Source organism: Corythoichthys intestinalis, chromosome 8 (assembly GCF_030265065.1).
Source record: "Corythoichthys intestinalis isolate RoL2023-P3 chromosome 8, ASM3026506v1, whole genome shotgun sequence".
In the NCBI taxonomy this organism is placed as follows: Eukaryota; Metazoa; Chordata; class Actinopteri; order Syngnathiformes; family Syngnathidae; genus Corythoichthys; species Corythoichthys intestinalis.
Window position 1 is genome coordinate 1,685,464 of NC_080402.1, and position 12,161 is coordinate 1,697,624.

At 39.3% G+C, this 12,161-nt stretch overlaps 1 protein-coding gene across 1 annotated transcript in view; it reads right to left on the bottom strand.

Moving 5' to 3' along the window:
• The window catches only part of aars2 (alanyl-tRNA synthetase 2, mitochondrial (putative)), a 31,322-nt gene that overhangs the window by 17,823 nt on the left and 1,338 nt on the right, over positions 1 to 12,161 (bottom strand). The window contains exons 2-6 of the mRNA XM_057843178.1: positions 8,150 to 8,338; positions 3,105 to 3,250; positions 2,857 to 3,048; positions 859 to 1,143; positions 682 to 790 (exon numbers count right to left, since the gene is read on the bottom strand). Of these exons, the coding sequence (XP_057699161.1) occupies positions 682 to 790; positions 859 to 1,143; positions 2,857 to 3,048; positions 3,105 to 3,250; positions 8,150 to 8,338 (921 nt within the window). The remainder of the gene's footprint in view (positions 1 to 681; positions 791 to 858; positions 1,144 to 2,856; positions 3,049 to 3,104; positions 3,251 to 8,149; positions 8,339 to 12,161) is intronic.

The following is a 12,161-nucleotide window of genomic DNA, read 5'->3' on the forward strand; positions in this document are numbered from 1 at the left end:
ATGTATACTTATAATTGCTCTTTACCTAAAAAAAAAAGAAAAAAAAAAAAGTTTTATCCCATTACTCGATTAATCGATAGAATTTTCAGTCGATTACTTGATTACTAAAATATTTGATAGCTGCAGCCCTAATTATTATATTATTTTATTATTTTTATTTTATTTACTTTTGTTCTGTGAAGAATCCAGAAAGGGTTATTTTATTGTGACTTTCTGAAAAACAATAATTTTTTCCATTCAGGCACTCCTGCAATCGTCACACTTTTTCTGTTACAAACTGACCCCGGCCCCTCATCAGAGAAGGGAAAAGTTATGTGGCCCTCACAGGAAAAAGTTTGGGGACCCCTGTTGTATAGTATACTATTTCCTTCATAGTTCCTATAATGAATTTAAAAAGGATCATATCTCCCATTTTCTGTGGTCAATCAGTGCCAAATAAAAAGCGGGAGAGAGGTTCAAATCCACGCTTTTGAGTCATGTTGAGGGCAGCACTCTATGTCAAATACTTCATTTTTTACGGCGCTTTAAAGACAACACGTGATTAAACAACCTGGCGTGATCACAGAACGGCAAGCTTGCGTCTGATTGGTATAATGGAGTCATGTGATTATCGGTATTGGGCGACTCCACGCGAGCAGGTTTCGGGAGGCAAAAAAAAAATAAAATAAAAAGAGAAGGTACCAGGCTACACGCCACGTGGGGCACCAGGCTGGCCAGCGTCCCCGGAGGCGCCCGCAGGACCTCGGCGCAGAAACGGACCGCCCGCCTCAGGATCTTCCTCAGCACCAACCTGACAGGATGCAAACATGTCACGTCAGCGTGCCGCAGCCCAACTCCCCCCCTCCCCGAAACACTCACTCGGCGCCCGACATGCCGGGATGGACCCCGTCGGCGATGCAGACGGCCAGCGCCCGCGCGTGGTCGGCCACCACCCGATATGCAGTGTCCAGCCGCTCCCCGGGCCCCGTGCGCCCGCCATACGCCGGAGCGCCGCTTTTCAGGCGGATGGCCTCCATCAGCGGGGTGAACAGGTCGGTGTCGTAGTTGGAGCTTTTGCCCTGGAGGACGCTCACTAGCCGCTCCAGACCCATGCCCGTGTCCACGCTGCGGGCGGGCAGGAAACGCAGCTCCCCGTCGCTCTCCCTGTTATGCAAATACACTCGGCTTAAGATTCAAGGGTGGAAATTTCCATCCCCCAAAAAATTGCAAAACATAGCGAGTGCGAGTTTCGTACAAGTTTGAACACGTTTCCTCTTCACGTAGTTGGCTTACAAAACGCATATTGTGTGGTGGATAAATATGAAGTTAAACAAAGATACAGGTAGGATTTTTTTCCTAGTCTGAACTTAGCAAGGCCATGTCTACACGTACCAGGCTCTTTGTCAAAAAGGAATTTTTTTCTACGGTTTGGCCAATCATCCAGTAACAGACGCACATTTTGGGCATTGAAAACGAGGGTTCTTAACCCTTTACAATTCTTAACACTTTACACACTTTACAATTTTTTTGAAATTAAGGGTTGACTTCCAGAGATGTGAGACAAATTGCCTTGTAAAAATGAGGGCTGTCAAAATTATCGCGTTAACGGGCGGTAATTAATTTTTTAAAATTAACCACGTTAAAATATTTGACGCAATTAACGCACACGCCACGCTCAAACAGATTAAAATGACAGCACAGTGCAATGCCAACTTGTTACTTGTGTTTTTTTGGAGTTTGTCACCCTCTGCTGGCGCTTGGGTGCAACTGATTTTATGGGCTTAAGCACCCATGAGCATTGTGTAATTATTGACATCAACAATGGCGGGCTACTAGTTTATTTTTTGATTGAAAATTTTACAAATTTTATTAAAACGAAAACATTGAGGGGTTTTAATACAAAATTTCTATAACTTGTACTAACATTTATCTTTTAAGAACTACAAGTCTGGATTGCTTAAACAATGTTAATGTTATTGCCATCTTGTTGATTTATTGTTATAATAAACAAATACAGTACTTATGTACCATATGTTGAATGTATATATCCATCTTGTGTCTTATCTTTCCATTCCAACTATAATTTACAGAAAAATATGGCATATTTTATAGATGGTTTGAATTGCGATTAATTACGATTAATTAATTTTTAAGCTGTAATTAACTCGATTAAAAATTAATCGTTTGACACACCTAGTAAAAATTAGGGCTGTCAAAATTATCGCGTTAACGGGCGGTAAGTAATTTTTTTAATTTATCACTTTAAAATATTTGATGCAATTAACGCACATGCCCCGCTCAAACAGATTAAAACGACAGCACAGTGCAATGCCAACTTGTTACTTGTGTTTTTTGGAACTTTGTCACCCTCTGCTGGCGCTTGGGTGTGACCGGTTTTAGGGGCTTAAGCACCCATGAGTATTGTGTAATTATTGACATCAACAATGGCGGGCTACTAGTTTATTTTTTGATTCAAAATTTTACAAATGTTATTCAAACGAAAACATTGAGGGGTTTTAATACAAAATTTCTATAACTTGTACTAACATTTATCTTTTAAGAACTACAAGTCTTTCTATCCATGGATTGCTTGAACAGAATGTTAATGTTATTGCCATCTTGTTGATTTATTGTTATAATAAACAAATACAGTACTTATGTACCGTATGTTGAATGTATATATCCATTTTGTGTCTTAGCTTTCCATTCCAACAATAATTTACAGAAAAATATGGCATATTTTATAGATGGTTTGAATTGCGATGAATAACGATTAATTAATTTTTAAGCTGTAATTAACTCGATTAAAAATTTTAATCGTTTGACAGCCTTAGTAAAAATATGAGACATACGAGAAATGAATGGTGGCGGACGTACCGGCTGTACTGCATGAAGACCAGGTTCCAGATTTCTAGCACGTCCGGGTGTCCGGCGTTGACCAAGGCGGCGGCGTTTCGTCCCCCCACACGGTCGTAGTGGATCTCGGTGCAGGGGCCGCACGGGCCCGTGTCGCCCATCTCCCAGAAGTTCTCCTTCATCCCGAACGGGAGAAGACGGTCCGGAGGCACCCTGAATTGACGGGACGCTTGCGGTCAGACGGCACCGTATCGGGCCGGGCGACCTACCCGAGATCCAGCCAGATGTGGCGAGTCTCCTCGTCGGCCGGCATCCCCGAAGCGACGTCGCCCGCAAAGTAAGACACGTAGAGCCGGTCGGGCGCGATACCGTAACGCTCCGTCAGCAGCGTCCAAGCCGTGGCGCACGCCTCTTCCTGTTGACAGCCACGTCATTTTCCATTAGGGGTGTAACCATGGCCTCATGACAATTATCCGTGTTCCGCATGACTTTTTGGGTCAGCGATGACGAAAATTGTTGAAGAACAAATTTTTCATGATAAAGCGCTAAGAATATCTCCGTGAAGTTAACCCACCATCAGACGCAAAATTATACCAAAATGATGTGAATCGTTCGTGCCGTAAAGTTTCGTTTGTGCTGCTATCGTTTTTGAGCTACAGGTAGTCCCAAAGTTTCAAACGAGTTCCGTTCCTACACTGGTGAGGTCACCCGAATTTCCGCGCAAGTCAGAATGAACCCTTTAACCCGTGGGTGTTATTTTGACTAAATTCTTGTGATTTCGTCAAAAGTATGGCTTTTCATTTGAACTGTGATAACTAATTCATTTATGAATTTTTTTCCCCCACTTTTAACTACTCAGAAATGTTCATTGGCATCAGACCTTGCTACAGTGCCTTGCAAAAGTATTCGGCCCCCTTGAACCTTGCAACCTTTCGCCACATTTCAGGCTTCAAACATAAAGATATAAAATTGTAATTTTTTGTCAAGAATCAACAACAAGTGGGACACAATCGTGAAGTGGAACTAAATTTATTGGATAATTTCAACTTTTTTAACAAATAAAAAACTGAAAAGTGGGGCGTGCAATATTATTCGGCCCCTTGCGTTAATACTTTGTAGCGCCACCTTTTGCTCCAATTACAGCTGCAAGTCGCTTGGGGTATGTTTCTATCAGTTTTGCACATTGAGAGACTGACATTCTTGCCCATTCTTCCTTGCAAAACAGCTCGAGCTCAGTGAGGTTGGATGGAGAGTGTTTGTGAACAGCAGTCTTCAGCTCTTTCCACAGATTCTCCATTGGATTCAGGTCTGGCCATTCTAACACCTGGATACGTTTATTTTTGAACCATTCCATTGTAGATTTGGCTTTATGTTTTGGATCATTGTCCTGTTGGAAGATAAATCTCCATCCCAGTCTCATGTCTTGTGCAGATACCAACAGGTTTTCTTTCAGAATGTTCCTGTATTTGGCTGCATCAATTTTAACCATCTTCCCTGTCCCTGCTGAAGAAAAGCAGGCCCAAACCATGATGCTGCCACCACCATGTTTGACAGTGGGGATGGTGCGTTCAGGGTGATGAGCTGTGTTGCTTTTACGCCAAACATATCGTTTTGCATTGTGGCCAAAAAGTTGCATTTTGGTTTCATCTGACCAGAGCACCTTCTTCCACATGTTTGGTGTGTCTCCCAGGTGGCTTGTGGCAAACTTTAAACGAGACTTTTTATGGATATCTTTGAGAAATGGCTTTCTTCTTGCCACTCTTCCATAAAGGCCAGATTTGTGCAGTGTACGACTGATTGTTGTCCTATGGACAGACTCGCCCACCTCAGCTGTAGATCTCTGCAGTTCATCCAGAGTGATCATGGGCCTCTTGGCTGCATCTCTGATCAGTTTTCTCCTTGTTTGAGAAGAAAGTTTGGAAGGACGGCCGGGTCTTGGTAGATTTGCAGTGGTCTGATGCTCCTTCCATTTCAATATGATGGCTTGCACAGTGCTCCTTGAGATGTTTAAAGCTTGGGAAATCTTTTTGTATCCAAATCCGGCTTTAAACTTCTCCACAACAGTATTTCGGACCTGCCTGGTGTGTTCCTTGGTTTTCATAATGCTCTCTGCACTTTAAACAGAACCCTGAGACTATCACAGAGCAGGTGCATTTATACGGAGACTTGATTACACACAGGTGGATTCTATTTATCATCATCGGTCATTTAGGACAACATTGGATCATTCAGAGATCCTCACTGAACTTCTGGAGTGAGTTTGCTGCACTGAAAGTAAAGGGGCCGAATAATATTGCACGCCCCACTTTTCAGTTTTTTATTTGTTAAAAAAGTTTAAATTATCCAATAAATGTTGTTCCACTTCACGATTGTGTCCCACTTGTTGTTGATTCTTGACAAAAAAATTAAATTTCATATCTTTGTTAGAAGCCTGAAATGTGGCGAAAGGTTGCAAGATTCAAGGGGGCCGAATACTTTTGCAAGGCACTGTACGCAAATACTCGTCCTTCTCAAAAAAATAAGCATATTGTGATAAAGTTCATTATTTTCTGTAATGTACTGATAAACATTAGACTTTCATATATTTTAGATCAATTACACACAACTGAAGTAGTTCAAGCGTTTTATTGTTGTAATATTGATGATTTTGGCAAAAAGAGTCAAGAAAAATCAAAAATCCCTATCTCAAAAAAATTAGCATATCATGAAAAGGTACTCTAAAGAAGCTACTAACCTAATCATCTGAATCAACGAATTAACTCAAAACCCCTGCGAAAGATTCCTGAGGCTTTTAAAAACTTTTTTGCCAAAATCATCAATATTACAACAATAATGTGTGTAATGAATCTAAAATATATGAAAGTCTAATGTTTAGCAGTACATTACAGAAAATAATGAACTTTATCACAATATGCCATTTTTTATTTTTTTTTGGAAGGACTAGTTTTTATTTTTTCTAATGCCGCCTATGGACATTAATAGCAGTATTATTCAAATAGAAAAACTAACTATGCTATATTATACATAAAAAAGTAATTTGAATATTTCATATGACATAGTTAGAGGCCCAAATACGTCCATAAGCAGGGGTGCACATAAGTGGTCCGCATGCGCGCATGCGTACTGGACATAGACAAACACGCTGGCCCTCAACGGCTTCCATACGCTTTTGCTTACCGATGGCTGACCACTGTATTTGCGGCGGACACGAGAAAATAACTTCTCAAAATGTCGAAGAGGCAGGCCACACTGAGTAATTACTTCCGTGTTCCCCCACCCCCGTCAAAAGACAGAGACGTCACCGGATCTACCGAAAAAAAAGGACTTTTGCTGAAAAGTGGCTACAGGAGGTACCATGGCTATGCTCGCACGGAAATGCGGTACAAAATGTGCCGTGAGAATCCCAATGCCGCCGATAAAAGCAGCGCATTTTATGTAGGGTCAAAGAATTTCAGCCATCCAAACTTTGAAAAGCACGAAAATAACAGCGCATGTGGCAATTAAGCAAACTATCGATGTCAAACAGGACCCCACTCGCCTGATGGACAAGTGGCGGAATAGGGCGGAATAAAGGTAATGAACAGCGACATGCACTGACAAACGTGTTTTTGCTCGCATTTTAAAAAATATAAATAAATTTATCGCATCAGGCGGGACGGCTCTCAAGCTCAATGAGGACCAAGTCAGATCTCCAGGTCCTCCTCTGAGAACCTGGGCGAAAAAATTATGTGCATCCCTGTCCATAAGTCATAACTACAGAATTTCTTTGCAAACAAATTCACGTTTTGGCCTTTGGCGCCCCATAGTGACTTTTGCTTGTTAAGACTTTCAACACAAAAATTCCTCGATTTCCATGTTTTTGACTTGTCAAAGAAGCGATTGCATCATTAATCATGGAAAATGCATTATAACACACCAGGTTTACAGCATATCAAAAATTATGATTTATAATGGGAGTCAATGAGCCAGAACATGGCATTATTACAAAAATTTAGTGCAAATCTCCCCAACCTGTTTGCAATAAGTTAGAAATTGCAGCATGGTTCCATTTTGATCTTTACATGTTATTACTATCCCTAGTGTAATTTTTCCAATGCTTTTTCTTTGATGAAACACAGAAAAAAAGTAAAAAGACAGAACATGCACAAATAACACCAACGGGTTAAGTACCCCTAAATACCCCTTAAATCTCAAAATAACTCTCCAAAAACATGTATTACACATCATTGTTCTGTCCTCATCAAGACGTTGGAGCTAATTCCTAGTTAGATAGCGAGCTAAGCCGTCATCTTTCCCCTCTCTCTCTTTCTCTCTCTCACTCGGCTGCGCGACTTCTTCGTGGAAGCAAATGCACTCTTCCTCGTGTGTGAACGTGGGCTCATCTTCGTGTGCACAAAAACGGACTTTTTCACGTGTACGTGGGCTCTTAGTCGCGTGCTGTAGTACTACCTGCTCTACGCTTCCTGTGCCAAAATAAAAGCATGCGTCACAAAACCAAAGTCAACATTATAATCAAATACAAATTTTGCCAAAGGGCAGAACAGTCGTATTACTAAAATAAAGTAATAAAATAAGATACTGTGAGGTATAATAAGATACAGTTTACGCGACTTTAAAAATCAAAATATGACTGAATGGAGACAAAATGGCGGACTCCACCGTCATAAAGTTGAAATCACATAAGTCAGGTACGTCCTAAACCGGGGACTCCATCAGTCACGACATAGGGGCTGCAATTTATGTCATCATTCGAAATTAATATCTCACAAACAATTTTTTTTACAGCTCAAACGAGCACAAATGTAGCATACAAGAACGGCACCATTTCTGGTCCATTTTGCAAAAAAAAAAAAAAAAAAAAAAAAGGGGTGATGCGTGATGTCATCACTCGAAATTAAAACAATCTCAAAAACGATAGCAGCACAAACAAAACTTATTACAGCACAAACATGGCAAAAACAATTGACACAATTGACACCGGTGGACTTGGCCTACATTTATTGACCTATAAAGGAATCGTAAATATCTTAAAAACGATAGCAGCACAAACGAAACATTTTAAGGCATAAACAACCACAAACGTAGCACAAACGACCAAATTCCTTTTTTATTAATTTGCACTTGATGTGGGGGGCAACTTGATTGAGGTTTAAAAATGTGTCTCAGAAGACTTGAAACATAACCAGATGAACGCCATTTTTCATCTGATGAGACAAAAATGCAACATAGTTTCTGTCATATGTTCACGATGCGCAACGTTCCTTTAGTACGTGTAGTCAGCTTGCATCGTAACCACGTGACATGTGCCGCTTACTTTGAAGTAGTCGCCGAAGGACCAGTTTCCCAGCATCTCGAAGAAGGTGTGGTGGTAAACGTCCTTGCCCACGTCGTCCAGGTCGTTGTGCTTGCCGCCCGCCCGTACGCACTTCTGACTGTTGACCACGCGGCGGTATGACGCCATGGCGCCGCGAGGGTCCGCCGTACCCAACAAGATGGGCTTGAACTGACCGAAACAAAGGTGCGTGTAAAACCTCGCAATAAACTAATTTAAGTTCATGGCAGAAGCACGAAAAGGCCTTCATATGCAGTATATTGCAATACATTGTAGCTAAAGACGATCGATCAGGTCCGATCACGTCATTTTCAAAGTATCGGAATCGGCAAAAAAATATCGGACATGCCTTTTTTAAATATATATATATAGATATTTTTTAATTAAATCGTTTTCTAATTGTATTTAACGTTACAGACAAAATGTCTTACACTCATCCAGAGTCTTTAGTTTTGGCTTAAAGTAGGGCGATCAAATTTATCGCGTTAATGGCGGTAATTAATTTTTGTTAAATTAATCACTTTAAAATACTTAACACAATTAACGCATGCGCTGACGACCCACTCATGCATTGTCGCGTTCAATCTATAATGGCGCCGTTTTACCCATATATAGAGCTAAAAGGCAGCGTAAAATGAGTAGAGTGAATTTTGGCAGTCTTTGGAGCCTTTTTTTAGTTGGCTAAAGCCTTAAAATCCCTCTCTAAACGATTAGAAATATCGTGGGAAGCAATGTGGGGAAGAAAGGTAGTACTTGAGCTTTTTCTTAACACCCTATGTTATTTCCCAACGCAGAGAAGATATATCAATTGGTGCCACTATGCACAGTCATGGTTGCACTTCCCATCATGCATTTGGGCATGGCTACAGTATCATTTACTGAAAGCTCTACAAATACACTAGATGGCAATATTTAGTCACAATATACAAAGTCACATTTATCCTTTAAGAATTACAAGTCTTTCCATCTGTGGATCCCTCTCACAGAAAGAATGTTAATCGTGTAAATGCCATCTTGAGGATTTATTGTCATAATAAACAAATACCGTACTGTATGTTGAATGTATATATTCGTCCGAGTTTTATTCATTTTTTTCTTAATGCATTGCCAAAATGTATATGATCGCGAAAAATGATCGGGAATGATTGGAATTGAATCGGGAGCAAAAAAAAGCAATCGGATCGGGAAATATTGGGATCGGCAGATACTCAAACTGAAACGATCGGATCGGGAGCAAAAGAACATGATCGGAAAAAATTCTAATTGTAGCCCAAAAGGTTATCAATATCCTCCCGGCAAGAATCCATATATCGTTTTAAAGAGATGTCACTGTTTAAAAAAAGGAACCAACAGGATGCAAACAAAATCTTCCATTAGACCAGCCTCTATGTTAGCTCCCTAGCTACCAAAATCTACCACTGGTTACACCAGGGGTCCCCAAACTTTTTCCTGTGAGGGTCACATAACTTTTTCCTTCTCTGATGAGGGGCCGGGTCAGTTTGTAACAGAAAAAGTGTGACGAGTGTAGGAGTGCCTAAATGTAAAAAAATTATTGTTTTTCAGAAAGCCACAATCAAATAACCCTTTCTGAATTCTTCACGGAACAAAAGTAAATAAAATAAAAATAATAATAATAATATAATATATAGGGCTGTCAAAATTATCGCGTTAACGGGCAGTAATTAATTTTTTAAATTAATCACGTTAAAATATTTGATGCATTTAACGCACATGCCCCGCTCAAACAGATTAAAATGACAGCACAGTGTCATTGCCACTTGTTACTTGTGTTTTTTTTGTGTTTTGTCACCCTCTGCTGGCGCTTGGGTGCGACTGATTTTATGGGTTTCAGCACCATGAGCATTGCGTAATTATTGACATCAACAATGCCGAGCTACTAGTTTATTTTTTGTTTGAAAATTTTACGAATTTTATTAAAACGAAAACATTAAGAGGGGTTTTAATATAAAATTTCTATAACTTGTACTAACATTTATCTTTTAAGACCTACAAGTCTTTCTATCCATGGATCGCTTTAACAGAATGTTAATAGTGTTAATGCCATATTGTTGATTTATTGTTATAATAAACAAATACAGTACTTATGTACAGTATGTTGAATGTATATATCCGTCGTGTCTTATCTTTCCATTCCAACTATAATTTACAGAAAAATATGGCATATTTTATAGATGGTTTGAATTGTGATTAATTACGATTAGGTTTTAAACTGTGATTAACTAGATTAAAAATTTTAATCGTTTGACAGCCCAAAATATAATATAATATAATATAATATAATAACACTATTAATTAAATTAAATAAACTCTCTGGGTTCTTCACAGAAAAAAGCCAGGAAAAGAATTTTTTAAAAAAAATTGTTCAGGGGTGAAGCAGATAGTGGAAGTGCTCAAACCAAGCAAATAAGGTCATATACGAAGAAAAGACCCACCAATTTTATCATTGCCCCACTCCAAGCTCAACTGCTGACACCTATGGCACTTTTTATTTATTATTATTATTTTTTTAAGATTTAAAACTTTAAAGAAATTAAGGGTGCCATTCATCATGATCTTTCCAAGCGATATAAGTGGTTGTGGTTTGTTTCCTCTATATGTGCAGGTGCACAATTTGCAGTAGATTTATATTTTACAGCAATGTTGCACAGAAAAGGTGTCACTGTTTAATAAATGACTTAAAAAGTATTTTTTTCTATTTTTAAATATCTTTTTTTCCCCCCGTTTCAACAGTTGTATCGTAGAATGTCATGTATCCAATTTCTGACCAATATATCGATAATCGCTGCATCGTGATATCGTGAGATAATCGTTATCGTGAGCCTTGTATCGCGAATCGTATCGTATCGTGAGGTGCCCTGAGGTTCCCACTCCTACTCTGTAGTAGAGCAGGGCGGTAAACCGAAAATTTACCGTTACCGAAATTCTTCACGATGACCGACGTAATTTTGACCATGTCGGTAAATTCGGTAATTTAATAAAAGAAGAAAATATAGTCTTTTCATCCCGCTTTCATTCTGTGTTGTTCAGCTATGTTCATTCCCCTTTAAGAAAGCAGACAGTGTGCTTACGTTTGGAGTCACATGGTTTTCAGGAAGCCAATCAAACAGAAGCCCGGTAGGCTAATGCTAGCAGCTAACGCTAGCGGCTAACGCTACAAGTAAACGGGATGAAGTCGGGCTTAAGTTAGCTTCGCCAAACTTTCACAAGACATTAAGTAAACTCTTGACGGGTTCCAGATAGGGATGGAAAAACCGAGGCTTTCTGAAACAATGAACCACTTTTAAGACAATTGCCCTAAATTGAATCACTGTTTGACACACTGCAAGAGCCCCATCTACTGGATAAACAGTGCACGTTTCTTTTTAAAAGTAAAGTTGACAAATTGCCTCAGCATTACATATCTTCAATAGAATTAAGTGGATGTCGTCTATTTCAACCAGGAGATCGTGTCGTCATTAAGTGTGATTTACACAATTAAAGTTGACCTCTTTAAGCCTGTCATTGCTTTTGTCTGTGAAGATGTGTTCAAAGCAGTATTTGTAATACACGACAGTGCTAGTCTTGTAAGTGGCTCGTCCTAGATGACGGGGAGTAACTATGTATTGTTTATTTTTTGTAAAAATTACAGTACAGTAAGCACAGTGCTTGGGAACAGGAATATTATTTATTGCATACTGTAAGGATTTCCAAAATCATAAGATGTAAATAATTGAGCCGAATAAAAGAAAGGAAAGGTTTGTGAAACATTTTATTTTTTAATTAATTATAATTTCTGGGGGGCGGGTGGATGTGTCGTATTTGTATCTATTCTAAATATCTAAACGTATGCCACTATCTAGTGTATAACAATGCGGAATGAATTTAATGAAATTCAAGTGAGGATATTTTTCAAGTCATACAAGCTGTTATAAATGTTCACACAAGAATTCTTATTGTTTACAAGATTTTTTTTAATACTTAATGTTTAGACTGC